The sequence below is a fragment of the Jaculus jaculus genome, chromosome 11 (genome assembly GCF_020740685.1).
Source record: "Jaculus jaculus isolate mJacJac1 chromosome 11, mJacJac1.mat.Y.cur, whole genome shotgun sequence".
Lineage (NCBI taxonomy): Eukaryota > Metazoa > Chordata > Mammalia > Rodentia > Dipodidae > Jaculus > Jaculus jaculus.
Genome location: NC_059112.1, coordinates 22,902,616 through 22,929,409, shown reverse-complemented (window position 1 = coordinate 22,929,409; position 26,794 = coordinate 22,902,616). Strand labels below are relative to the sequence as shown.

Sequence of the window (26,794 nt, the reverse complement as noted above, 5' to 3'; positions counted from 1 at the left end):
AAAGAAATTTCAAGTCTGACACGTGAATGAATACCGACTTTTGCCTAAATCCCTCATTGTCTTCAACGTCCATGAGAACTTACATTCCTGAGGAGTTCTCTATAAGTCGAAGGTTTTTTTTTTTTTTTTCCAGAAGACCTTTATCTGCACATACATAAATGGGCATTCATGAAGACTCATTACTAAGCTGTTAGAAACTTTTTGACTTTTTTGTTGTTGTTTTTGAGCTGTTAAGGGTTAAATCTAGGACCTCATGTATAGCAGGTAAGCATACTACCACTCTGCGCTCTGTCCCCAGCCCACGTTTCAATTCTTCAGTGCCCACACCTCCTCTCTTGGAAAAACTCAGTTATCTGTAATGATATGACTTGATCTAAAAAAGTATGAATTTTATCTGGATTGTTTTGAGGTCTTTTAAAAAAGGGGAGTTCTAAGGCTGGAAAGATGGCATAGCAGTTGAGGCAAAGCCAAAGGTCCCAGGTTTGATTCCCCAGGACGCACATAAGCCAGACGCACAAAGTGACACATGCATCTGGAGTTTGTTTGCAGTGGCTGAAAGCCCCAATGCGCCCATTCTCACTCTATCAGCCTCTTTCTCTCACTCTCAAATAAATAAAAATAATAAAAAGATAAAAAGTGGGGGGTAGTTCTAGATACTCATAAAAAAATGTAACAGAGAAAGAAGGCTATAGGAATATAGAGACAAGCTTATTTCTCTGCCATGTTGGTGCAGTTGGGAAATACATTTTCCTTGTGTCTCAGTCTTTTAAATCCCACAGCAGCCAAAGTGCATCATGATTAGTCTCCTACTCCTCTCAATTCAAATCTCCATATACTTTGCCATCTCACCAAGTGTTGATCTAATTATCTGATTAAGAATCACTGACAATATGAGTGACTGATTAATACAATTAATTCACTTATTGATTGTGAAATGAAGGAGGGATAAATCTCCAGCTAGAGGACAGAGGACATGGGATAAATGTGAGCTGGAAGCCCTCTCGACCCTCTGCCCAGAGTCCTCTGTTCTAAAAACATATTGTGCCAACTATTTTGTCCACATGCAACCATCATAGAAAATAGGACAGTATCTGTTACGTACAAGACACCTTTTGTAGCAGCTGAATTTGAATGTTTTATTTAATTTCACGTGTCTTAAAGTTTCCATATCAGTTTACACATTAGGGAAGGGTTGTAATATTGCCTGATTGTCATCTTTACACTGTCATGATACGTCAGTGGAGAAGGTGGCATGTTGATTGTATATCAAGTTGATTTGAAATTATTATTTTTTTCTTTCAGAATGGCTGAATTTAATGACATTTGGAAGCTCTACCTGTATGGTTCCCAAAAGTCACCCACATATTTGTGCATTGAGTCAAGTAAAGTTGTACTCTACAAATGTTCAGAAAGAAGGACAGGGGTCACAGAGAGCTGAGAAAGTACCATCATTTGATGAGGCAGGTATGTATGCTTTAAAAGAAAATCTGTATGCTGGAACAGTTTGTTCCTTGAGTGTTTAATAGAACTTTCCATACTGATCTTGTGTGAGAGAAAGAAAAAGCAAGAGAGAGAGCATGCTATGAAATTTCTGTAACTTCCTTAATTGTTCCATTTTTAATTCAGCTTTGATGAGTTCTCTTTTTCTAGTAGTTTCCCCTTAAGCAGACATTTCGTTTGGTTGACACAAAGTTCGTAACGCCCTCTTGCGTGCTCCCAGCGCCGTATGCGGTTATATCTGTTTCATTCCTGATGATGTTTGCCGTGTGGTTTTAATCTTGCCACAAGCTTTGCCTTTCAGTATTTTCCAAGTGCTAGTGTTTTTTAGTGTGTGTTGACTTCCTAGATCATTATTTCTACATTGTAGTTGCAGCCTTCCTCTCCCTGGTGCTTACTGTCATTCTGTCCCTGTCACTTAAATGCCTGCTCATTAACATTGAGCCTTCTTTTCTAAGTTAGATTTGTGTTTGTTTGCTTTCTTTCTTTTTAAGTTTAGGGAGACTTTATTAGATGAATAGAAGGAAAGAGGCGAGTATGAGGAGCCCCTGCCCATGAAAAGGTAGGAGAGGGGAAAGCCCACTTGGAGACCCCAATTAGGGTCCTTTAAAACTTGAGAGTGGGGCTGGAGAGATGGCTTAGCGGTTAAGCACTCGCCTATGAAGCCTATGGACCCCGGTTCGAGGCTCGGTTCCCCAGGTCCCACGTTAGCCAGATGCACAAGGGGGCGCACGCATCTGGAGTTCGTTTGCAGTGGCTGGAAGCCCTGGCGTGCCCATTCTCTCTCTCTCCCTCTATCTGTCTTTCTCTCTGTGTCTGTTGCTCTCAAATAAATAAATAAAAAATGAACAAAAAATATTTAAAAAAAACTTGAGAGTGAGGGCTGAGCTATTACCCCTGACACCAAGTTTTGTTTTGTTACTTGAGTCAGGGTAGCCGTGGCTGAAGGCTGGGGTTTCAGATGGGGAGATGGTTCGGGGGTTAAAGGAACTTGCTTGCAAAGTGCTGGCCTCGATTTAATTCTTCTACCATCCACTTAGAGCCAGATGGAATCAGTGGTGCAAGCCTTTGGCATTGCCTTTGTGGTGGCAAGAGACCCTGGTGTGTCTGTGCACACACACACACACACACACACACACACACACACACGTGCAATTAAAAGAAAAAGAGGGAGGTAAGCTCTAGTCAGATCAGTCTCTCATTGAGGAGTTTAGACTATGTGGTGATTTTGTGTGTTTTGTGAAACAGGGACTCACTGTGTAAACCAGGCTGGCCTGTAACTCCTGCCTCAGCTTCCAGAGTGACAGCATTGTAGCATGTGCCCACACAAATACTTTATTTGTGGGGTTTTGGGGGTTTTTTTTTTTGGTTGTGATGGGGTATAAGAAGACTTTGAAAATGATCAGACAGGGCAGAGTAAAACCGGTCACTGTAGTGGCTTGAATGTGTGTCCCCCATAGACTAAGGTGTTTTATTAAGCCTATAACTTGGGTCTCTAGCCACCTGGCTGGAGGAGGCATCACTGGGAGGCAGGAGAGGCGGCAGATCTGGCCTTAAGGTATGTTTGGAGGTGGATCTCATTCCCAGCTCGAAGTCCGAGCTCTGGGCCTAGGCCTCTGCTGCTTGCTGCCCATTCGTGCTTGTTGCTTTTGGTTGTCATGGGCATTCCCTGGATGTGTGGAAGAAGCTGCTTCTGCCGTCGATGGAACTTTCCCGATCTGTGACCTTGAATTAAATCTCTCCTCCCCTAAGCTGTGCCTGGTTTGGATGTTCATCCCAGCAGCGTGAAGCTGTCTGCAGCAGTCTCCCTTGCCAACAGCTGCCCAACTTTAAGGAAATCTGAAATAGAATATTACGCTATGGCGGCCAAAATTGGTGTCCACTACAGTGGTAGTAATGTTGAATGGACACAGCATGTGGAAAGTACTGCATAGTATGCACACTGTCTGTCATTGATCCAAGGGATTCAGACATTAGAAGCATGGCAGAGCAGAAAAGTAAACCTGGAAATTTTTTTCTTTAATAAAACTTTCCAGAAGGTTGTTAAAACTAAAAACGAATTACTTTGAAGTAATACAAAACAAATGTATCCACAGATTCATTTAACGTCTTTAATCCCAGCACTTGGGAGGCAGAGGTAGGATGATCGCCGTGAGTTCAAGGCCACCCTGAGACTATGTAGTGAATTCCAGGTCAGCCTGGACTAGAGTGAGACCTGACCTTGAAAAAAAAAATGTACATTGGCTAGAAATCAAAGTAAATAATGGGAAATAAAAAACAATACAGAATGTGAAATACTGCAACAGTCTTTTAACAAGATTGTAGATTTATCAATAGCAAATTATTATCTATATATTAAAAGTCAGAATTCCATATTCTAGTAAAAACTTCTTTTATCTACTTAAAAAGTTGCACATAATAAAATTATCTGAAAATTAGCACTGGAGGATTGCCCATTCTCCAGTAAACAACCTCCCACTTACGATCATGCAGGCAGTCCTCATTTCAATCAGTGAGTCAGAAAATTACAGAGGACTGGAGAGACGGCTTAGTGGTTAAGGTGTTCACCTGTTAAGCCTCAGGACCCAGGTTTGCTTCCCCAGTATGCACAAAGTGGCACATGTGTCTGGAGTTTGTTTGCAGTGGTTTGAAACCTTGGTGTATCCATTCTATCTGTGCCCCCAAACAAAAATATCTAAAAAATTAACAAAAATAAGGCTTGGAAGTAGGATGTGGATCTAATGAAAAGAAGATGGTTTTAGTGAGAGGGGAAGGTGCAACAGAAAGTAAGTGGGGAATCAAACTACAGTGTGTATAAATGAAATTGTAAAAAAAAAAATATTAGTTTTCTTATATTGGAAGTGCATTGTTCATTGACATTTTAATTTTGATCCCTTTTCAAGATTTGCTTGTTAGCCATCAGATAGACACCAAGTAATTTCTTTTTTCTTTTTCTTTTTTTTCTTTTTTCTTTTTTCTTTTTTTTTTTTTGGTTTTTTGAAGTAGGGTCTCACTTCTGGCCCAGGCTGACCTGGAATTCACTATGGAGTCTCAGGATGGTCTCAAACTCACGGCAATCCACCTACCTCTGCCTCCTGAGTGCTGGGATTAAAGGCGTGTGCCACCACGCGCGGCTCTCCAAGTAATTTCTTGATTGAAAGATAATTTGTATACTTTGGGTTTTGTGACTGGCTTTTGAATAATTCAAATCACATGATAAAGTCAGGAACAGCTCATTAAGAAGCAAAGACTTACTAAGGCATCCTTAAATTTTTAAGGAGCAGTCAGAGTTTTAATTTTGCTCATGGTAGCAGATGTGTGGCAAACAGCCAGGATTTGAACTTGAAACAAATATCTGAATATATTCATGAATAGAATATATGGTTGGTTGTTGAAACTATAAAGATTCAACTCAGGCAAATAGGGTGAGTTTATGAAGATAGCAGTATGAAATAAGTATTCATATGTTTGTTTGAGCCATTTACTATCTTGTTTGTGCTTTATAACATTTCATATGTAATAACCTCTAAACAGTTTGCAATGAGAATAATATTTAGAAGTTTCCATCCCAGAGCACCTTATTTTATGTGCTTTGGCTGAATGATCATTATAGAAAAAGTGGTGTTTCTGAAACTTTTCACTGTAGACTTAAATTCTTCAGACATCAGAGGAGTGTTAAGGTATTACTATTCTACCCCTCTTCCCTTACTTTTCTCTGCCTGGATCTGTTCCCTAAAGAAAAATTTTTTAAAAAATGATAAGTAAATTTGTTCTTTTGTGAGATCTAGGTCTTACTATGTAACCCAGGCTGCCTTCAACCTCACTGTGTAGCTCAGACGAGTCTCAAACTTACACTCTTCCTGCCTCTGCCTCCTGAGCACCAGGATTACAGGCATGCACCACAATAGCCAGCTCCATAGTAGATTCTGTAGATAAAGATGTGTTCTTGTGCAAGGATTTTCTGAAGACATGTATTGACCTAGAAGAATGGGTCATAATTTAGGTTTATATTCTAACATAATAGATAATGCCAGTTTTTTTAGCCAAGTTAGCTGTATGTGTGGAGAAAGAAAAATAATGAATGAGTGAATGAGAATGGAGACACAGTTGTCTCATTACCACTTACAGGTTAATCTTTCTTCATTGAAGAGTGCCTTGAGAAATGACTTAAGCAGATCATTTTATATTTTAAAAGAATGCATCTAGGGCTAGAGAGATGGCTTAGCACTTAAGGCACTTGCCTGCAAAGCCTAAGGACCCGGTTTGATTCTCCAATTCCCATGTAAGTCAGATGCACATGGTGGCACAAGTATCTGAAGTTTGTTTGCAGTGGCTGGAGTACCTGGTGCTCCCATTCTCTCTCTCTCCCTCCCTCTCCCCTGACCCCGCGTCTCAAATAAATAAATAAAAGTGAAATTTTAAAATGCATCTAAATTTTCACCATCATATCAAGGAATGTTACAGGTCTGTTTTACCCTTTAAAGAAAGTCCTTTTGTCATAATTTTCGAGAAGGCTTTGATACTTCCATGAATGTTGAAATGATTTTTCTACACTTCCTGAAATGATTCAATAGTTTCATTCTTTAATCTGTTAATGAGAGGAATAAATAGCTTTTGTAAATTTTAACTACTCTTGACATTATTAAAATGAATTCAAAATTGTCTGTAATAACCATTTTTGTACATTATTAAACTGGCTATATTAAGTTACAGGTTTGTATGAAAGCAGCTCTTTAATGTAAACTTGTTCTAATTAACTTTCAGCAGAAAACATAGGCACAGAACTCAAAGCTCCACTGAAGCAAGATCCTCTCCAAGTAAGAGGTAAATATATTTTCTTCTGTTTTTATCATCCTGCTACATATTAATATACAAGGTTTATGTGCAGGTCCTTACAGTTTTCTAAGGATATGCTTCTATTTTGCTTTTATTTAACTAACTAGACTGATATTTATGATATCTATTTATGAGCCAATTTTTTACTAAAGATTATTTTGCATTTTGAGTATAAGTGGTTTAAAAGTCTAAAGAAGCAAAATCATCAGTACCTTCACTCAAGTTCAGGTGGGGTTTGGCTATTCTTGTGTGACTTCGTTCCCAGGAATGATTGAGAACTGGAGAAACGCACCTCTGCTCTGTATGCTAAACTGCTGCTTCGTGGAAGAAGTGGCTCTGTGTGACTAGGAACTCGGTGGCTTCAGTGTCAACAAAGCTGGCTGTATTTTTAGCTCTCATACTTACTAGCTGTCTGACCTTGCTTTTAGACTTAGTTTTCTTCTCTATAACATGGAAGAAAATGACACCTATTTTTTAGGTGACATTAAAGACTACATAGAGCAGATAGTCACACAGTTTAAAATTACTGATATTGGACAGGATGTCATGATGCACACTGTTGGCAGTCAGGTTCACATTGCTGGCAGAAATCACCTGACTAAGAGCAGCTTGTGCGAAAAAAGGTTTATTTTGGCTTACAGACTTAAGGGGAAGCTTCATGACAGCAGGGGAATGTAATGGCATAAGCAGAGGGTGGACATCACCTCCTCGCCAATATTGGATGGACAAAAGCAACAGGAGAGGGTGCCAAACACTGGCAAGGGGAAACCTGCTATAATATTCATAAGCCTGCTCCCAACAGAAGGTGTTAATTCCCAAATCTCTATTAGCTGAGAACCTAGCATTCAGAACACCTAAGTTTATAGGGGACACCTGAATCAAATCATTCTGCCCCTGGCCCCCATAAGCTGATAACCATCCATGATGTAAAATGCAATGCATTCAGTCCAACTTTAAAAGTCTGCATAGTTTTTTATCAATCCCAATGATGTTTAAACATCCCCACAGTCTTTTAACTGAGCTATAATACCAAAAAAGTCCCCCCAAGACCCATAATAGCACAGAATAAACACACTGCAAAAGATGGCATTGGGCATAACAAAGAAATATTCAACCAACACAAGATTTAAGCAGGGTAAACATCAAACTCTGTAGTTCCAAGTCCAACACCTCTAGCTGGTAACAAGTCTCCAAGTCCAGTAATTCTACCCAGCAACAAGTCTCTGGAGTTCCAGTTCCGCCCCTCCAGCTAGACTACTCACAGGCTTGGGAAATTTCATCTGGGACCGGCAGCTGTCCTTAGCAGCCATCTCGTAGTCCCAGCATCTCCACTGCAACCCGCACGGTCCATCCTCAGGGCTCCATCGGTCTCCTTGCAGGCAATCCTGCTTCACACTGCCCATGTCTGTTTCTAAAACACAAGACCATGTTGCACACTCAATGACCCTCCCTTTCCCGCATTTCTTATACTCCATAATACCAGGTAGGGTGCCAATTTGCTAATCCAGGAGGGAATAAAGCAGACTTTGAAGGACAGGACACTCCTTCAGCTGGCCCAATCTCAATGGTTGTAATCTCTCATACAATTGCAGCTGAACAGGCTGCAGTTTCGACCCAGCAGTTTGATTTTTTTCTGTGACATATGCCTCTGCTCACATACATCTATTTCTATGCAAAGCAACCCTGCACAAGTTCTCAGGACACAGGCATAACAGCAAGCCTCACACACAAACTGCTTGTAGGCCAGTCCAGGCAAAGTTCTTTCCCACCCTCACAAACCAAACCTCACAGTCCATAGTTCTTGCTGCACTCAGGTCTTTCAGCTCTGTCCTCACTCGTCCATCAGGCTGTACTCACAGCAATGCAAGGCATCTCTTAGGCCAGGGTGTCAAATCCTTCCACATTCCTCTTGAAAATCAGCTCCAAAAGGCCAAAGCCACACAGTCAGTTATTTAGCAGCAAATGACACCACTCCTCGGTACCAACATTACTGTTGCAGTCAGGTTCACATTGCTGGCAGAAATCACCTGACCAGGAGCAACTTGTGGAAAAACAGGTTTATTTTGGCTTATGGACTTAGGAAGCTCCATGATGGCAGGGAAAAATAATGGCATGAGCAGAAGGTGGACTTCACCTTCTTGCCAACATTGGGTGGACAGAAGCAACAGGAGAGTGTGCCAAACACTGGCAAGGGGAAAATGCACATAATATACATAAGACCACCCCCAACAGTACACACCTCCAGGAGGCATTAATTCCCAAATTTCCATCAGCTGGGAACCTAGCATTCAGAACACCTAAGTTTATGGGGGACACTGAATTAAACCACAACACACATCTGTAATTACAGCCCTTTGGAGGCTGAAATAGAATGATTTCAAGTTTGTGGCCAACCTGAGCTATGGAGTGAGACTTGGTCTCCAAAAAGTAACAATAATAATAATAATAATGATGGTTGAGGATATAGCTCTGTACTTGCCTAACATGTGAAAGGCCCTGAGTTTAATCTCCAGTACCAAAAAAAAAAAAAAAAAAAAAATCAAGATAGCAGTCATTGTCATCATCAGTAATCTGGTCTGTGATACACCAAAAGGAATTGCTAGCTATTTTGAAGAAACATTTTTATTAGGAAACTGTCTTTTTTAATATGCAATTTTTTGGGCTGGAGAGAGATGGCTTAGTGGTTAAGGCATTTGCCTGCAAAGCCAAATGACCCAGGTCAGTTCCCTGGGACCCATGTAAGCTGGATGCACAAGGTAGCACATGCATCGGGAATTCATTTGTAGCAGCTGGTGGCCCTGACGCATCCATTCTCTCTGAATCTCTTCTCTATCTCTACTTACAAATAATAAATATAATATTTTTAAAGTTCTTCCTCTATATTCAGTATTCTTCAGTTACTTTGTTTGATTTTTTTATAAAACGCTAGTTTTACTTTACAGTTTTATCTTATTTATTTATTTATTTAAGAGAGTGAGAAAGAGGCAAAGAGAGAGAGAATGTGCATGCTACAGCCTCCAGCCACTGCAAACGAACTTCAGACACATGTGCTTTCTTGTGCATCTGGCTTATGTGGGTCCTGGGGAATTGAACCAAGGTCCTTTGGCTTTGCAGGCAAACACCTGAACCCCTAAGCCATCTCTCCAGCCCACTACACAGTTTTGTTGTTGTTTTTTTTTTTAATTGAAACTTCATTTTCAGTTAGACCCTAAGCAGCTTGTTTTAATGATTTAGATTGAACAGTTATACAGATACAAGGTGTCCATAAGATGAAAGATTGGCATTTTGCATGGTATAGATGAATTCTAGAGATAGAAGATAGATGACTTACAACTATGGTTCCATTCTATTTTTTATTTAAATATTTTTTCTGTATCATTTCATGGATCAGGAGAAAAGATAAATTTTCCATAGAATTTAACATGTATCCATTTTCAAATATGATGTACTGTCAGTGCGTCTGCTTATATATTTTCCTGTTTTTGCTTTAGTCAAAGCAGTCCTTAAGAAAAGGGAATATGGAGCAAAATATACTAAGAATAATTTCATCACAGGAGTAAGAGCAATAAATGAGTTCTGCCTTAAATCCAGGTGGGTATAGTATTTTTTTTTTAATGTAGTCGTGTAGGTAGTGTACTCTGTGTAAGCAATCTAGCCCTTTATTTCATTGTTGGATTAATTTTTAAAGTTAACGTAAGTTATTTTTCATTGTTATAAAATTTCCAGCGGGGGGACATTTCCATAGAAAAACCAGTGATTAAATATAAAACAACAGTGACTTAATGAGAATATAAACCTTTTAGAATTTAAGGTAAAGTAAAATAATTAGATAGTATGTAATTGACATAACCTTTATGACTTGATATCTTTGAGTAGATATTATTCCTTAACATTAATCTACTTATATAAATAAGTATGGCTTGTAAATTTTTATTGTTGTCTTTTGAGGTAGGATCTCACTCTAGCCCAGACTGACCTGGAACTCACTCTGTAGTCCCAAGCTGGCCTTGAACTCACAGCAGTCCTCCTACCTCTGCCTTCCTGAGTGCTAGAATTAAAGGCATGTACTACCCCACCCAGCCTGACATAAAATTTTTTTAATTTAAGTTCTCAAGGAAAAGAATGATACTCATCTATATTCTTTCTATTTTAACTTAACTTTAATAAATTACAGAGAGCAGGTCTGGGGAGATAATTTAGTTAGTAAAATGCTTGCTTTGCATGTGTAAGGACCTGAGTTCCATCTCTAGAACACTTGTAAAAATACTGGGTGTGGTGGTGAGTAATCCCAGTGCTGGAGAGGTTGAGACAAGAAGATCATTAGGGTTCTCTGGCCAGCCAGTTGAGTCTGATCAGTGAATGGTAGGCCAGTGAGAATTCTTGTTCTCCAAAAAGCGGTGGGCAGCATTCCTGAAGAATGGTACCCGAGGGCCTCCACGTGCACATACACTTGCGTCCTCACATCCACACCAACACACATGCATAAAAATAATAAAAACAGCTGGGTGTGGGGGCGCACACCTTTAATCCCAGCACTCAGGAGGCAGAGGTAGGATCTCCATGAGTTCAAGGCCACCCTGAGACTACATAGGAATTCCAGGTCAGCCTGGGCTACAGCAAGACCCTACCTCAAAAAACAAAATAATAATAATAACAACAACAACAAAGGTAGAGCCAGGCATGGTGGTGCACACCTGGGAGGCAGAGGTAGGAGGATCGCAGTGAGTTTGAGGCTGTCCTGAGACTACATAGTGAATTCCAGGTCACCCTGGGCTAGAGTGAGACCTCCTGGAAAAACATAAACAAAATGCTTCCTTTAAACTTATCTTTGAAAGTTGTACACATAAGTTCTTCTAAGATAGGGATCAATGTAGTTGTTTATCTGCCCTTAACCTGTAAAGCGCAATGCATAGTGTAGTGAGCTTAACCAGCATCTGTATTTCTGCAGTGATCTAGAACAACTTCGCAAAATCAGACGACGGAGTCCCCATGAAGACACCACTGAGTCCTTTACTGTATACTTGAGATCAGATGTTGAAGCAAAGTAAGAGCATAATTCTTTCAGGATAAAAATAACATGTTCAACTTAGGATTAATAAGTAAAACATATTTTAACATAGTCTTCAAAATGACATTTTTAAAACAGTGCTTTTTATTTGCACATTTATCTGTTCTAGTATGCATTAGTTAACTAAATATGTTGTTATAAGAAAATTCATTGTTGAGTATACTCATATTGCCTATATTCAATTCAAAAAATTTACCATAAATGCTTTGATTCTCTGAAAAGACCTTACGTTTTCTTGTATGATTCTAACATAGTATCATGTATATAATAAAGTAATTAAAATTGTTCATTGGTGGTTACCATGTATGTATGTATTTGCTCAGATCTTTAGAAGTTTGGGGAAGCCCTGAAGCTCTTGCCAGAGAGAAAAAATTGCGTAAGGAAGCAGAAATAGAATACAGAGAACGTGAGTATGTTCAGTTTAAAGCTGAATTCATTGGAGAATAACGTGTACTTAAACATATCAGTGCCTGTCATAACTGTATTCTCTGGTGCTCACTTCATGGTGTGCCTCTGTTAGTTGTAACAAATACTAATTTTCCTTTTAAGAATTATTTTATTTATAAAACAGTGTCTTAAGGGCTCAGCAGTTAAAGGCGCTTGCTTGCAAGGCCTGCTAGCTCAGGTTCAGTTCTCCACCAAAAAGCGGCACATGCATCTGAAGTTTGTTTGCAGCAGCAAGAGACTGTGGCACACTTCTACACATACACACACACATTAAAAAAAAATTTTAGGGCTGGAGAGATGGCTTAGCAGCTAAAGTGTTCGCCTGTGAACCCAAAGGACCCAGGTTCAATTCCCCAAACTGCATGTAAGCCAGAGCACAAGGTGGTGCATGTATCTGGAGTTTGTTTGCAGTGGCTGGGTGCCCTGGCAAGCCCATTCTGTCTGTCTGTCTGTCTCTCTCTCTCTCTTTCTTTCTCTCGAATGAAATACATTTTTCAAAGAAATGCATAGGATCTTTTGTGTGTGTTAGTAGTTTGTTTTTTTCTTGATAGTTTTGTTTTTGTTTTTGTTGTTACTGTTGTTTTTTAGGGACAGGCTCTCATGTAATTCAGACTGTCTTGGAACTTGCTATGTGGCCAAAGCTATCCTTGAACTCTTAATTCTCTGGCCTCAGTCTCCCAAGTACTGGGGTTTTAGCTGTTCACCACTACATCCAGCTCTTGATAGCTTTTATGTTGAGAGGAATAGCAAAATGAAGTTAAGGGCTGGAGAGATGGCTTAGCAGTTAAGGCACTTGCCTGCAAAGCCTAAGGACCCATGTTTAACTCTCCAGATCCCACATGAGCAAGAAACAAAGGTGAGGCAAGCATAAGGTTGCACATGCCCACTAGGTGGTACAAGTGTCTGGGGTGTGATTGCAGTGGCTGAGGCCCTGGTGCACTGTATTCTCTCTCCTTCTCACCCACCCCCTCACCCCAAAAAAAATTTTTTTCAAAAACCAGTTTATAGTTTCTCTAACACCTATAATGATCAACACTTATCGTCTGATTTGAAGATTATATTTATAACAAAAGTGATAAAATAGACAGTTGCCCTTTTCTTCTAGAAATGTCTGTTAATTCAACTGCCACATTTATTCCTTCAAGTACAAATGCAAACGTGACTCTCAAGGAACTGAATTCAGTGGTTTAGCATTTCTATTTAGGATAAGATAAAATATGTTTTACATAATTTGAATTAAATTAATGTATTTATTAAAATATTTATTTGAGGGCTGGAGGGATGGCTTAGCAGTTAAGGTGTTTGCCTGCAAACCCGAAGGACCCAGGTTCAATTCCCCAGGAAACGTAAGCCAGTTGCGCAAGGTGGTACATACATCTGGAATTTGTTTGCAGTAGCTGGAGTTCCTGGCACACCCATTCTTTTTCTTTCGCTCTATCTCTGTCTTTCTGCATTTTTCTCTCTGTGTATCTCAAATAAATAAATAAAAATAAAATATTAAAATATTTATTTGAGTTGCTGGAGAGATGGATTAGTGGTTAAATGCTTGCCTGTGAACCCTAAGGACCTTAGTTCAAGGCTCAGTTCCTCAGTACTAATGTAAGCCAGATACATGAGGTGGTACATGCATCTGGAGTTTGTTTGCAGTGGCTGGGGGCCCTGATATGCCCATTCTCTCCCCTCCCTACCTCTTTCTCTCTGTGTCTGTCTGTTGCTCTCAAATAAATTAATATTTAAAAATGTATTTATTTGAGAGAGTGCATATAAGCACACCAGGGCCTCCTTTCCCTGGAAATGTGCTCCAGATGCATGTGCCTCTTTGTGCATCTGGCTTTACATGGGTACTGGGGAATCAAACTTGGGACTGTCATGTTTTGCAAGGAGTGCCTTTAACTGCTGAACTCTCTCTCCAGCCCTGAATGTATTTATTAATAGCACAGTATTTTCACAATACTCATGATTTTAAAGGACTATAGTTTAATCCCCCAAGTGCTGTGCACACCCACAAAGGAATGTAAAATCATACTTTCATTTCCTCTAATATTGTTTTATTTTTATTTTATTTATTTTTTTATTGGTTTCTTGAGGTAGGGTCTCACTGTAGCCCAGGCTGGCCTGGAATTCACTATGTAGTCTCAGGATGGCCTTGAACTCACAGTGATCCTCCTACCTCTGCCTCCCAAGTGCTGGGATTAAAGGTGTGCATCACTATGCCCGGCCTATTGTTTTTTTGTTTTTCCAAGAGATAACTATTGCTGATAGCTAGGCATAAAACCTTTCACAAAATCAAATGTGTATCAATTTTTTTACTTTACAAAAGTGGGAAGACACTACTTGTGCTTGTGTAGCTGCTCTTTCAAGCTATCACTGGAATCCTGTCTTCATGTCGGTCCACAGAAATCAACCTCTCCTCCTCTTTGAGAAGCTGAATGAGGGTTGGAGAGATGGCTTAGCAGTTAAAAGTGCTTGCCTGCAAAGCCTGACAGCCTGGGTTCGATTCCCCAGTACCTACATAAAGTCAGGTGCACTATGTGGTGCCTACATCTGAAGGCCCTGACATGCCCATTCATCCCCCAAGTAAATAAATCAATATTTTTTAAAAAACAAAAAGCTGAATGATAATCTATTAGTGGATGTAGCATGGTTTATGATCTCTAGTTACTTACTATTATAAGAATATATTCCTGAGCAACCACATAATTTGTTCTTTTTCTTGTTTTCCTTTCTTTTTTGACATGATGTTACTGTGAATATTTAGGAAAGAGTATTAATGATAGAATTTCAGGATCAGATGGGATGAGCATTTAAATATTCATTAGGGGGCTGGAGGGATGGCTTACCAGTTAAGGCATTTATTTGCCTACAAAGCCAAAGGACCTCGGTTCAATTCCCCAAGACCCATGTTAGCCAGATGCACCAGGCGGCGCATGCATCTGGGGTTCATTTCCTTTCCTTTCATGATGGGGTTGGAACCTAGGAATTTGTGCTCTAGCTGTCACTGAGTTCTACCCCTGCAGCCTCAAGAACATCAGCTTACTCTTTGTGTGCATGTACATACACAAGTATGTGTGTGTGTGTGCACGCGCACATGCGAGCACTTGCCTTGGCTCGTATATGGAGGAAGAGGATGACCTCGGTGTCAGTCCTCCCCTTCTACCTCGTTGGAGACGGGTCTCTCGTCACACCAGGCCACCTGGCTGTGAAGCTTCAGATTCCCCATTGCTGCAGACACCTGTGCTGCTGCTCCTGCGTTCGCGTGGTTCTGCTGATCCGAACTCTGGTCGTCAGGCTTGCACGGTGGCGCTTTTAACTACTGGGCCAACTCCCCAGCCCCATCCCTTTATTTGTTTGCCACTTTTCAGAGAGAGAGACTAGTATTCTGATAAGAGGACCTCAACCTGGAAGCCCCAAGGGTGGAATAATACAGTACTTAGCTTTTTATGGCTGGCCTGTTTCACACCTTTATAATGATTGATCCATGCTGATGTGTCACAAGATTCCCTTCCTTTTGAGCACTAAATATTCCATTGTCTGTACATGTCACATCCTTACATGTGGGTTCTTCAGAGTTGTGAATTGTGTACTGTTGTGAGCATGGGTGTGCAAATTGTTCTACCCGTAGGTGACATTGCTGGATAACGTGGTACCTAGTTTTCATTTCCTAAGGAGCTTTCATACTGTCTTCTAGAATAGTTGCACTATTTTAAATTCACATCAATGGTGGGTATAGAAGTGTTCCTGTTACGTTGCATCTTTGTCAAGGCTTGTGATTTCCTGTTTATTGTGCTAATGGATGTGAGATGATACTGCATTGTGTTCATTTGTATTTCTCTGATTAGTGATGGCAAGTATATTCATGTGCTTTTGGCTGTTTGAATAGCATCTTTGGTGAAATATCTACTTAAGTTCTTTGCCAAACTCTCAAAATTAATTGCAAATCCACATTTATATAATTTCATATTTTTGCTAGCAGATAGATGAACATATTTAATGTAGTCTTAAAAAGAATAATTATATTAATGTAAACTGGCTGGTAAGAATATATATAATCTCAATTTATTTTCTAATTCCTATAGGGCTGTTTAGAAACCAAAAAATATTAAGAGAATATACAGATTTCTTGGGAAACACCAAGGTAAGAATGTTGTCTTTAATAATAAGTGTGTCTGTGTTACATGATCAGACTCCTAATTAGTTCTTTGTGAAATCCTAGCATGCCTGTGATCTTAACCCAAGATTTTCTTGATTTAACATTATAGTTAACTGGATTATCATTTTTTTTCATTTCTCTCCAATTTTCCTGAAATTTAAAGAAAATTAAAATTGGAATGTAAATTTCCTAGGTTTCTTAAACAGAGGTAGACAAAAGAGACTTATTTCCTTGTTTCTGGTAAGATTTCTGTCTTTCAGAATTATTTCCTTTCTTATTTCCTTTGTATCTCCTTCCACTCCAGACTCTGGTTACACATTCAGACTTCCTCTGTGCTTTTGCCCAGGAGCCTCAGGCTTGGAAGTTAGTTATACAGCCAGCTTTTGTTTTGTTTTGTTTTGTTTTGTTTTTAATCTGACTGTATGGAATCAGGGACACTCAATATGATTTGACAGTATTATTAAACTTGCCTAGTGCATTCATTCTCACACTGTGTGAAATAGCTATTGGCTACCTTGTCCTCTTTCCCAGCTTCCTGTAGCCTCACTCTTCATTTCTCATCTGTTGATTGTTTCACACGCAACTGGAAAAAAAGTAAAAGTGGTTCCTAACTTAACAGCTCAGCTTGTCATTTATTGACTTTATGAAGTATGGAAGCAATATGCACATGACCTTTTGATTTTTACTTTCAGTACAGTATTCAATAAATTATAGTCAGCACTTCATTATAAGATATGCTTTGGGTTTGATGGTTTTGCCCAAGTCTAGACTAATTTTAAGTGTTCTAAATAAATTTAAGGTAAGCTAGGCCAAGCTAGACTATGATTAGGTGGTTAGGTTAGATGTATTAAATGCATTTTCAACTCATGGTATTTTAAACCAGCAGTGGATTTACCAGGACCTAATTCTATCATAAGTCAAGGATGATTTGTAGTTTGATAAAAGCATCTTATTTTTTAAAGTGTTTTTTTTTTTTATTTGTAAGGAGAGAGAGAAAATATAAAATCAGAGAGAATAGGTGTCAGGGCCTCTAGCTGCTACAAACAAACTTTAGATGCACATGCTACTTTGTGCATCTGGCTTTATGTGGGTACTGAGGAATTGAACTCGGGAGGTTAGGCTTTGCAGGCTAGCACCTTAATTACTGAGCCATCTCTCCAGCCCAGTATCTCATTTCCTTTCATTACCAGATTCTCTTGACTTTTATCTATACATCTGCTAAACTACCACACCTCCCCTTCTATAGGAAGTAATTAATAGTGGAACAATGTAGAAGATTTGCCCTCTGTCCCACCTCCTCTTACCTCCTGAATTCAGTCCTTTGATCCAGCTGAAGTGGTCAGCCAAAGTCAAGGACACCTCCAAAATGCAAGCCAGCTTTGTCCAGAGCTAGCTTTCCACTAAAAACCCTGCTGTGAGGGGTGTCCCATTGAGAAGGTAGTGCTGCCTTGGGATGGCAGCTCACATCTGAAAATCTTAACACACGAGAGGCAAAGGCAGGAGGATTGCCACAAGTTCAGAGTCAGCCTGGATTACAAAGTGAGACCCTTTCTCAAAAAAAGAGAAAAAAGTTAACGGCAGGTCTAGGATGAAGACTACCTACTCATGCAGATTGTCTTCTCTCTAGCTAATTCTGAGGCGCTACTCCTTAATAAATTAGAATGTCGGGCAGTGATGACAACGGCAGTTAACTCGTACTTGAGGCTGGAGAGACAGCTCAGTGCTTCCTGTGCTGTCATCAAGGCCTGAAACAGCCGAGTTTGGATCTCCAGATCCCACATGAAATACCTGGGCATGGCCACACACACCTGTAATCCTAGTCCTGCTAGGGGAGCAGAGAACCAGGAATTGCCTGAGCTTATGAAGAACAACAAGCTTCAATATCAGTAAGAGTCTCAAAATGAGAACAGGCGGGAGAGTAGTGGAGCAGAACACCGGATGTTTCACTCTGGCCCCTGCGGGTGAGCACACCTGTTGTAGGCGAGTGTATCAGGCGAGACAAGGGCACATACATGTGCATACACCACTTACCACATTAGACATACATGTGCCCTTCTTTCCCATTCATTTGGTTTCTAGTTCCCCTTTGAGCCCTGTCTACCTTGCTCCCCAACGCAGCTCTGAAGGTCGTAGCATCTCCACATGTCTTGGGAGCCACAATAGCTCCTGTGCGGCAAGGGCAACCATTAGTGCCTCTTGCTGTGGAGTAATTTGGACCAGTGACCCCTGCCTCCTGGGAAGTGACCCCTCGCTGGTGTGTCTGTCATATGGACAGTCACCCCAAGCAGATGCTTCTGTAGTAGATGCTGCTTCTGAGGCCTTTTAAGGACTTCAAACTCCCCAATTTGAATACTGCAGTTTTAGAATTTCTTTTTGTTATCCCCTCCTTTGTTTGAGGAGCAATTAGATAAAACTAGTGATTTATTTCCTTTTAGGAATGCTTTCTTTCACACTGAAGGTAGTTGTTTACTCTTTAAAACAAAGGGCTAGCCCTACTTGGTAGAATTAAATGCCTTCTTTATATTTTTTTTCTTTTTACCCAGACACTTCTTTTTCGGTTATATTCTTTGTCTCACAGGAACTACAGTGGTGAGAGGTATGAAGTCACAATGTCCTGGGTCTGCCAAGAGCATTCTCTAGTCAGAGAAATCGCTCACCCTCTCATAATCTAATTTTGTCCTGTCCTTTTAATACATTTTATCTTTAATATGTTCTGCTTTCTTATCTCTTCCTTGGGACTCTAATCTATCTGTCCATCTGTCTTTCCTTTTTTTCTTTCTTTGTGTGTGTTTGTGTCTGTGTGTGTTCACATGTGTGAGTCACCAAAGTACATGCTTTGCAGAGGTCAGAGGACAACTTCATGTGTTGGTTCTTGCTTTCCACCCCATTTGAAGCAAAGTCTCTCACTTATCACAGCTCCATTCACCAGGCTAGCTGGCCCAAGAGTTTCCAGGAGCTTCTCTCTCCACCTCCCACCTTGTGATAGGTGTGCTGAGATTACAGAAGCCTGCCAAGTGTCCAGCTTTTAGATGAAGTCTGGGGTTCCAGTCTCAGGTACTCAAGCTCGTGTGGCATGCATTTACCCACTGAGCCATGTCCCCAGTCCTAGGATCCTAATTTTGTGAATTTCATAGGATAATCCGTTAGAACACTTGAAGTACCTTCATCTCTGCATACTGTGTTTATCACCACCACCATAGTTTCACTTTGAAATGAGCCTGTAGTGCTGTAAGTTCGCTGCGTTTAATGATATTCCTTTCTGACACCTGTCTTAACTTTTTAAATTTATATTTTTACTAATGAGAGAGAGATTGAGAGAGGAAGAAAATGGGTGAAAGGGCCTCTAGCCACTGCATGTGAACACCAGATTCCTGTACCACCTTGTGCATCTGGCTTACATATGTACTGGGGAATTATAGCAAGCGCCTTAACCACTAAGCCATCTCTCCAGCTCTGTCTTAACTTTTTATTTGTGTCCCAATATGATGCAATCTTGCTAATAGAAAATTTTCAATATATACAAAATGGGTACTGTATTGCCATTTCCGTTCATTATCATTTTGCCATCCTGTTTTTAAAATGGTACAGGTCTTTAGGAATTTGTGTGCAGCTTTCTTTGTAAGGAGTTGTGTATTCTGGCTCCCCATGATCTTGTATTTTTCCAGATTTAAATTGTCTTTTTAGACTTATTTGAGCGTTATCATTTCTGTTCTAGTTAATAACAACAGTTGAGTTCAGTGAGTCTCCTTTTCCTTATTATAGCATTCAACTCTGATTTTAAAGGCTTTATTTCCCTTTCTGTCACAACCCTCCCATAAACTCTCAAACTTTCTTCTAAAGAAATCTTTGTCTTTCACTTTAGACAGTGTCTTTTTTATTTGTATCCCTTTTTTCTGTTTCCTTCTCTTCACAAAGAACATAGCATATTCTCGTTATAATGAGGCATGCTCTGTATTTATCAATATACAGTAGATCTGAGAAACCTAGAGTCATGTTCAGTGTTTATAGCTTACAAATCAAAGTGCAGGTTGAGGCTACATGGACAGGTTTGTTATGCATATAGTTCCTTCTCTTGCCACAAAGGTAGTTCAGCACAAAACTAGAGCTCCCTGACTTTGCACCATTTTTCAAGGCCTAGATATTAAACCCTAAAGCTAGAAGCTTTGTTTTTACTCTGTTTCCTATGTGGAATTTCAAAGGTGTTCCCTAAATTCCTGGCCTGCAAACCTAGCTTGAACAACCTAAGACTCCACAAAAAGAAACTATACATACCAGAAAGCAATAAATAAATAAATAAACTGTACCATTTGGATTTTTTTTTTTTTTTTTTTTTTAAGAGAGAGAGGAGGGATAGAGAATTGGCGCTCCAGGGTGTCAACCATTGAAATTGAATTCTTGCGCCACCTAGTGGGCATGTGTGACCTTTCACTTACCTCACCTTTGTGCTCCTGGCTAACATGGCGTCTGGAGAGTAGAACGTGGGACCTTATGCTTCACAGGCAAAGTACCGTAACCACTAAGCCACACTCCAGCTCCCATTTGGAGTCTTAGTCCCTTAAAATAGACTCTCACTTCAGCTTTATTGCAGTATCCAACCAAGTTGCATCTATGAATACAACTTCAAACTGTATTTGCATGCGTCTGTCCTACAGTGCCTACACATAATCACTGAGGAACATTTCTGCTGTTCAGGCACTATCATGGCCAGCCTATAGGGGACAGACTTGCCATAGCTGTGGCAACTTACCAAGGACCAAGTCCTACCTGACATTCCACTAGAGCTTCAATTTTCACTCCATATATTTATGTTTTTATCTGTTTTTCAAAGGTACAAGCCTTGGGCCATTAGGTTTCAGCACTTTGGAGACAGAGGAGAAGGATGGCAAGTTCAAAGCCAGCCAGGACCACATAGCATGACCCCACTCTCTGCACACCAAAGGCTCCTAATAAGGGCTAACCCAATAAATTGCAGCCAACTCTAGCAGTAAGCATGCCCAGCATTCTCTCAGGTTACCATTCTACCCATGTCCTTGCAGAGTAGTAAACACATTTTCACTTTCCATTTGTTTCCCCCCCACACTTCTTTTTGAGGTAGGGTCTCGCTCTACCCCAGGCTGATTCACTATGTACCGTATCCTATCTTGGCCTCCTTAGTGCTAGGATTAAAGGCATGTGACACTCAGCCTATTTGCCCACTTTTTAAAGAGTGAATTCTAGAGAAAAACAAGTTTTAAAATCAGCTCAGCTGTTCAGAGACTTTGATGGGGAGAGCCTGGTGTGTCCGAGGCAGTGACAGTGCCTCTGGAGGTGTTGGAAAGGTTGTTCTTGGTTTGTCTTGTAGCCTCGCTCCAGAACAGCATCAGTGTTCCTGAAAGGACCAGGGAAAGTGGTGATGGTCGCCATTTGTATGTAAGTACTGGAAAACGAGATTTTCAAAAAATAACTACCTTTTTTTACATGTACTTGAATGTAGTGCTTGGCAGCAAGGTATAGAATTTTAAAGGCTCATAGCCTTTACAGTTTTAAAAGGAAGTTGAGTTTATATCTTTGTGTGTGAAGATAAGAATCCATGTAGACATTTGAGCTGTGTGTTTTTGATGTGGTGAATATCTGAGTTACTACCTAATGCTCTTCTTTGTTTTCTGGAATTTGAAAAAGTCTTTTAAAAAGTTACATTGGCCAATGTTATTTTTAGAATAAACCAGCCTAGCTTACAGCTAAAAGAATATGTTTATGCTGTTATGCTTTCCCACTTAACCTCAGAACATACTTCATTTTTTAAAAAAAGTTCATTTGTGTGTTTGTTTATGTTTGTTTATTTGCATGTGGGAGTTATGGGTGCTGCTGCAAATGAATGACTATCCAGATTTATGTCGGTGCCTGGGGAATTGAGCCCTGGGCCAGCAAGCTTTGCAAGCAAGCACTTTAACAGCTAAGCCATCTCCCCAGCACCTTGATATTTTTATAGCTTCTTTTTTCCTGAGGCTTCTTGACTCCTATTTTGTTTACCTTTTGTCCATTTTACTGATTAACCTATTTTAGGCTATAGAAAAGTATTCTGTAATTCACTAATTCTTTTATTTCTTAAAACTATCAGGACTGTGGTAGGATATGGTAATATAAAGATAGAATGCATGATTCTTGAAGTATAAGAGGTGCAGTAGACTAGAGGAAAGCTTTTATATTTCAGACAAGAGATGCTGATATGCTAGCTGGGATAGTGGCTGGGACAGGAAGTACTTAGAAAGTGTGGTCAAAGATGACGCCCAGGTTTCTGGCTTAGGTAATTGGATAACTTGCACCTTCACTGAGTGGAGCAATAGGATGGGCAGGAAGGAACAGAGAGAATGAGCTTTCGGTGTCTGCAGGTTACCCATGAGGAGACGGACCATTCTTTTTGCCTGAAAAATATGACTAGTAATTATAGCTTTGTTAGAAAAATGTATGTTTTTATGTGTACTGATTATCATAGTACATTGTACATATCCATATTAATGTATAATAATAGTGTGAAGCTCAGAAAGGATATCTAGAGACTTAGAGTTATGAATTATTAGTTCACAGATGATAATTAAAGCCATAGGAGTAGTTAAGATGACCTAGAGAATAGTGTGCATGCAGTATGAGGAATAAAAAGCCTTCAGTATGTTACGTTGCCGCCTATTTGAATACTTACGGTACCATAACCTATATTTTTCATACTTTTACCTGAAGATTAGTAATTATTTTAAGTTTATCTTTAATGGGATCTAATATAAAGTCAATTAAATAAGCCTTTTAAAATCCATACCTATGCTAATTATTGTCTTTCTCTCTAGCAATGGTTTAAATTGCTTCTTTAAGTTTCTTGCTTGGATTTATACGGGTTCAGCAAGTATGTTTTCAGAGGCTATACATTCACTGTCTGATACTTGTAACCAGGTAAGGAAAAGAGCTTTTGTGTTAGTAATTTTAAGCCAGTTTTATAGACAGTCAAGAAATTAATCTGTTCATAAACTGATTTCTGTAGTTAGCTTGTGGGGAGGGGATGAAATGTTTTACTTTTGAATGTATTAGTCATGAGAAATAATACAGAGATGATTTAAAATATGAGAGGTGAGCTGGGCGTTGTGGTGCATGCCTTTAATTCCAGCACTCAGGAGGTAGTTCTAGGAGGATCACCATTGAGTTCAAGGCCACCCGGAGACTACATATTGAATCCCAGGTCAGCCTGGACTAGAGTGAAACACTACCTCGAAAAACCAAAACAGAAAGAGAGAGGGAGAGGTGGGCTGGAGAGATGGCTTAGTGGTTAAGGCGCTTACCTACAAAGCCAAAGAACCCAGATTCAATTCCCTAGGATACATATAAGCCAGTTGCATAAGGTGGTACATGCATCTGGAGTTTGTTTACACTGGTTGGATGCCCTGGCCTGCCCATCCTCCATACCACACCCCCCCCCCCCGCTTCTCTGTCTCTCTCAAATAAATAAATAAATACCATTTTAAAATATGAGAGGATATTTGTAAGTTATATGCAAGCACTATGCTAGTATATACAAGAGACTTGCATACTTAAAAATTAGAATTTCTTCAAGAGGTCCTGGAACCAGTATCTCAATGATACTTCTTTCTTTTCTAAAATATTTAAAATGATATGATGCTTAGAATTACTTCAAAGTATGAAAAATAGATATGAATTTGGTAAAAGCACATTGATCACTGTTGAAACTTAATGATACGTGAGTTGTGTTCATTGAAATCATCTCTCATAGTTTTTAATTTTTTGATCCATCTATCTATCTGCATATTAGAAATTTTCCATAAAAGACGTTAATGGGCTGTAGAGATGGCTTAGTGGTTAAGGTGCTTGCCTGCAAAGCCTAAGGACCCAGGTTCAATTCTGCAGTGCCTACATAAGCTTGTTTGCAGTGGCTTAAGGGCCTGGTACACCCATACTCTCTCGTGCGCAAGTAAATTAATAAAAGACATTAAGTGAATTGTGGTCATTTTCTTTTTTTGCTTTTCTTTTTGTTTGTTTGTTTATTTTTTGTTGTGGTGGTTGAGACAGGGTCTTATTGTAACCTAGGCTGACATGGAACTTTGTAGCTCAAGCTGGCCTTGAACTCAGCCTACCTACTTCTGAGATTAAAGGCATAAACCACCACACCCTGATTGTGGTCATGTCTTTAAGTATTGATACCCCCTTTTGGAATGTAGCATAAACATATTTAAAAATTGACAAGAGCCAGGCATGGTGGTACATGCCTTTTATCCCAGCACTCAGGAGGCAGAGGGAGGAGGATTGCTGTGAGTTCAAGGCCACCCTGAGACTACATAGTGAGTTCCAGGACAGCCTGAGCTAGAGTGAGATGCTACCTCAAAAAAAAACCAAAAAACTTTTTTCCCTTGAAATTTCTAAGAGCAAGAATTTGAATTCTGGTTTTGTTTGTTTGTTTGGGTTTATTGTTGGTGTTGTTTGAAGTAAGGTCTTACTGTAGTTCAGGCTGACCTGAAATTCACTATGTAGTCTCAGGGTGGCCTCGAACTCTCAGCAATCCTACCTCTACCTACCTCTACCTCCCAAATGATAGGATTAAAAATGTGCACCATCAGTCACACCTAGCTCAGTTCTATATGTTTTATACCTAATATTTCTTTTAAAATATTTTATTTATGCTTTGTCATTTGCTTCGCTTTCCCAGCAGATGGCTTTTTAGGTTGCCCAGGCAGTTGTTTTGGGTTTGATTTTTTGAGGCGGGGTCTCATTCAGCCCAAGATGGCCTTGTACCCACATGTAGTTTAGCTTAGACTGGCCTCTAACTTGCAGTCCTCCTACCTCAGGCCTCTCCAATGCTGGATGGTATGTGCCTCCATGCCTGCCTACAAGTTTTTAGTTGGTAGAATTAATGTTTTGAACCCCTTTGAGATCATCTTTCTTTTTCCAAGTATTTGAAACTGGGATTGCTTGGCCACTGAACATGCATATGTTAAAGGTTATTCATTACGATCTCTGTGCACCCTCCAAATTGCCTTCACCCTACTGTATTCTCCGTGTTGCTCATGAGCTTCCTTTCCTCTGTAGGGTTTACTAGCACTGGGCATCAGCAAATCTGTTCAAACTCCGGATCCTTCTCACCCGTAAGGATATTGCCTTTATTTTTGTTGTGGCTACTGAGATAAAAACTTAATTACAGGCACTGGGAAGATGGCTTAGTGTTTAAAGATACTTGCTTGTAAAGCCTGCTGGCCTATGCAAAAACATAACACAATCATCTGTCACTCATTTGTAGTAGCAAGAGAACCCTGACATGTACCCACACACATATACACATGCAAATGAATTTTTAAAAATTGTAAATTTAAAAAATCTCAGAAACTGCATTTGATGAAAGATTTGACCATTTCAGTAGTATCTAAAATATAGGCTCAAAGTTTACAACTTGAAAATGCAATTTAAATTACTTTTATATTTTATGATAGCATGGAAATCTCTGTGTTTCATGAGTGAATGCATTGTGTTTCTATTGGGTTCTGTTTGATTTTGTTTCAAGAAAACATATTTTGGACTGAGTAAATAGGCTACCCAAACTAAACTTTTGGAGATTACTGTCATTAAAAGCATACTTTATCTTACTTACTTTATTTTAATACCTTTTAAAATTTTTATTTATTTATTTGAGAGAGCATGAGAGAGAGGCAAACACAGAGTAAGAGAGAACGAGAGACAAAATGAATGTGCCAGAGCTTCCAGCCACTTCAAACTCCAGATGTATGTGACACCTTATGCATCTAGCTTACATGGGTCCTGGGGAATTGAACTGAGGTCCTTTGGCTTTGCAGGCAAACACCTTAACTGCAAAGCCATCTCTCCAGCCCAATTTTAATGCTTTTATTGAGACTGAAAAGTATTTCTGTTAACATTTTAAATTTGATATTTATAAAATGAGTATATTGGGCTGGAAGAATGGTTTAGCAGTTAAGGCATTTGCCTGCAAAACCAAAGGACCCAGATTCGATTCCCCAGGACCCACATTAGCCAGATGCAGAAGAAGTGCACGTGTCCGGAGTTTGCAGTGGCAGGAGTCCATGGCACACCCATTCTCTCTCTCTCTCTCTGTCTCCCCTTCTCTGTCAAATAAATAAATAAAATATTTAAAATGAGTATATTTTAGACTATATTATTTTGAATTATGTGGCTTCTAATAGCCATGTAAAATGTTTAAATTCCACACACATCATTATTTCATTAATGGAATTTGATCAGTCTTAAAGCAAAGGGTGCACTTGTTTATTTGCTCTGCCAATACCTTTCCTTACTTGAAAGCAGGACACTCCTGTTATCTAAAGACAGTACATCTTGAATGACCTATAATTCTCAGTTAGCTAGCACAGAGAAACAGTTGTCTAGTCTGTTAGCTACACATAATTACTATATTCCACTATCTCTTGAAAAATAAAAATTACCTGACCAGTTGTGTCTACTAAAAATTTTAAATCAAAGGCAAATGAAAAAATGTTTATGTTTTAAAGATCACTTCTTAAGATACTTTCAGTAATTTTGTTTTAGTGTACTACCCAATATGACTTTCCAAAACAATGGAAATTTTTCTTATTTGTTCAGTATGTGGCTGTTGAACACTGAAAATATAGCTAGTATTACTTTTTTTTTTTTTTTTTCGAGGTAGGGTCTCACTTTAGGCTGACCTGGAATTCACTATGGAGTCACAGGGTGGCCTTGAACTCACAGTGATCCTCCTACCTCTGCCTCCCCAGTGGTGGGATTAAAGGCGTGTGGCACCACACCCAGCTTGTGTT

General features: G+C 39.6%; 1 protein-coding gene across 2 annotated transcripts in view; it reads left to right on the top strand.

The window, feature by feature from the left end:
- The window catches only part of Slc30a9 (solute carrier family 30 member 9), a 57,404-nt gene that overhangs the window by 11,631 nt on the left and 18,979 nt on the right, over positions 1–26,794 (top strand). The window contains exons 2-10 of one of the 2 annotated variants that reach the window (XM_004658671.3): positions 1,303–1,464; positions 6,265–6,321; positions 9,825–9,924; positions 11,282–11,377; positions 11,725–11,807; positions 15,925–15,983; positions 21,340–21,407; positions 22,817–22,919; positions 25,062–25,117. In XM_004658671.3, coding sequence (XP_004658728.1) covers positions 1,303–1,464; positions 6,265–6,321; positions 9,825–9,924; positions 11,282–11,377; positions 11,725–11,807; positions 15,925–15,983; positions 21,340–21,407; positions 22,817–22,919; positions 25,062–25,117 — 784 coding nt within the window. Of the gene's footprint in view, positions 1–1,302; positions 1,465–6,261; positions 6,322–9,824; positions 9,925–11,281; positions 11,378–11,724; positions 11,808–15,924; positions 15,984–21,339; positions 21,408–22,816; positions 22,920–25,061; positions 25,118–26,794 lie in introns of both variants that reach the window. The other variant, XM_045130172.1, reaches the window with a different exon arrangement.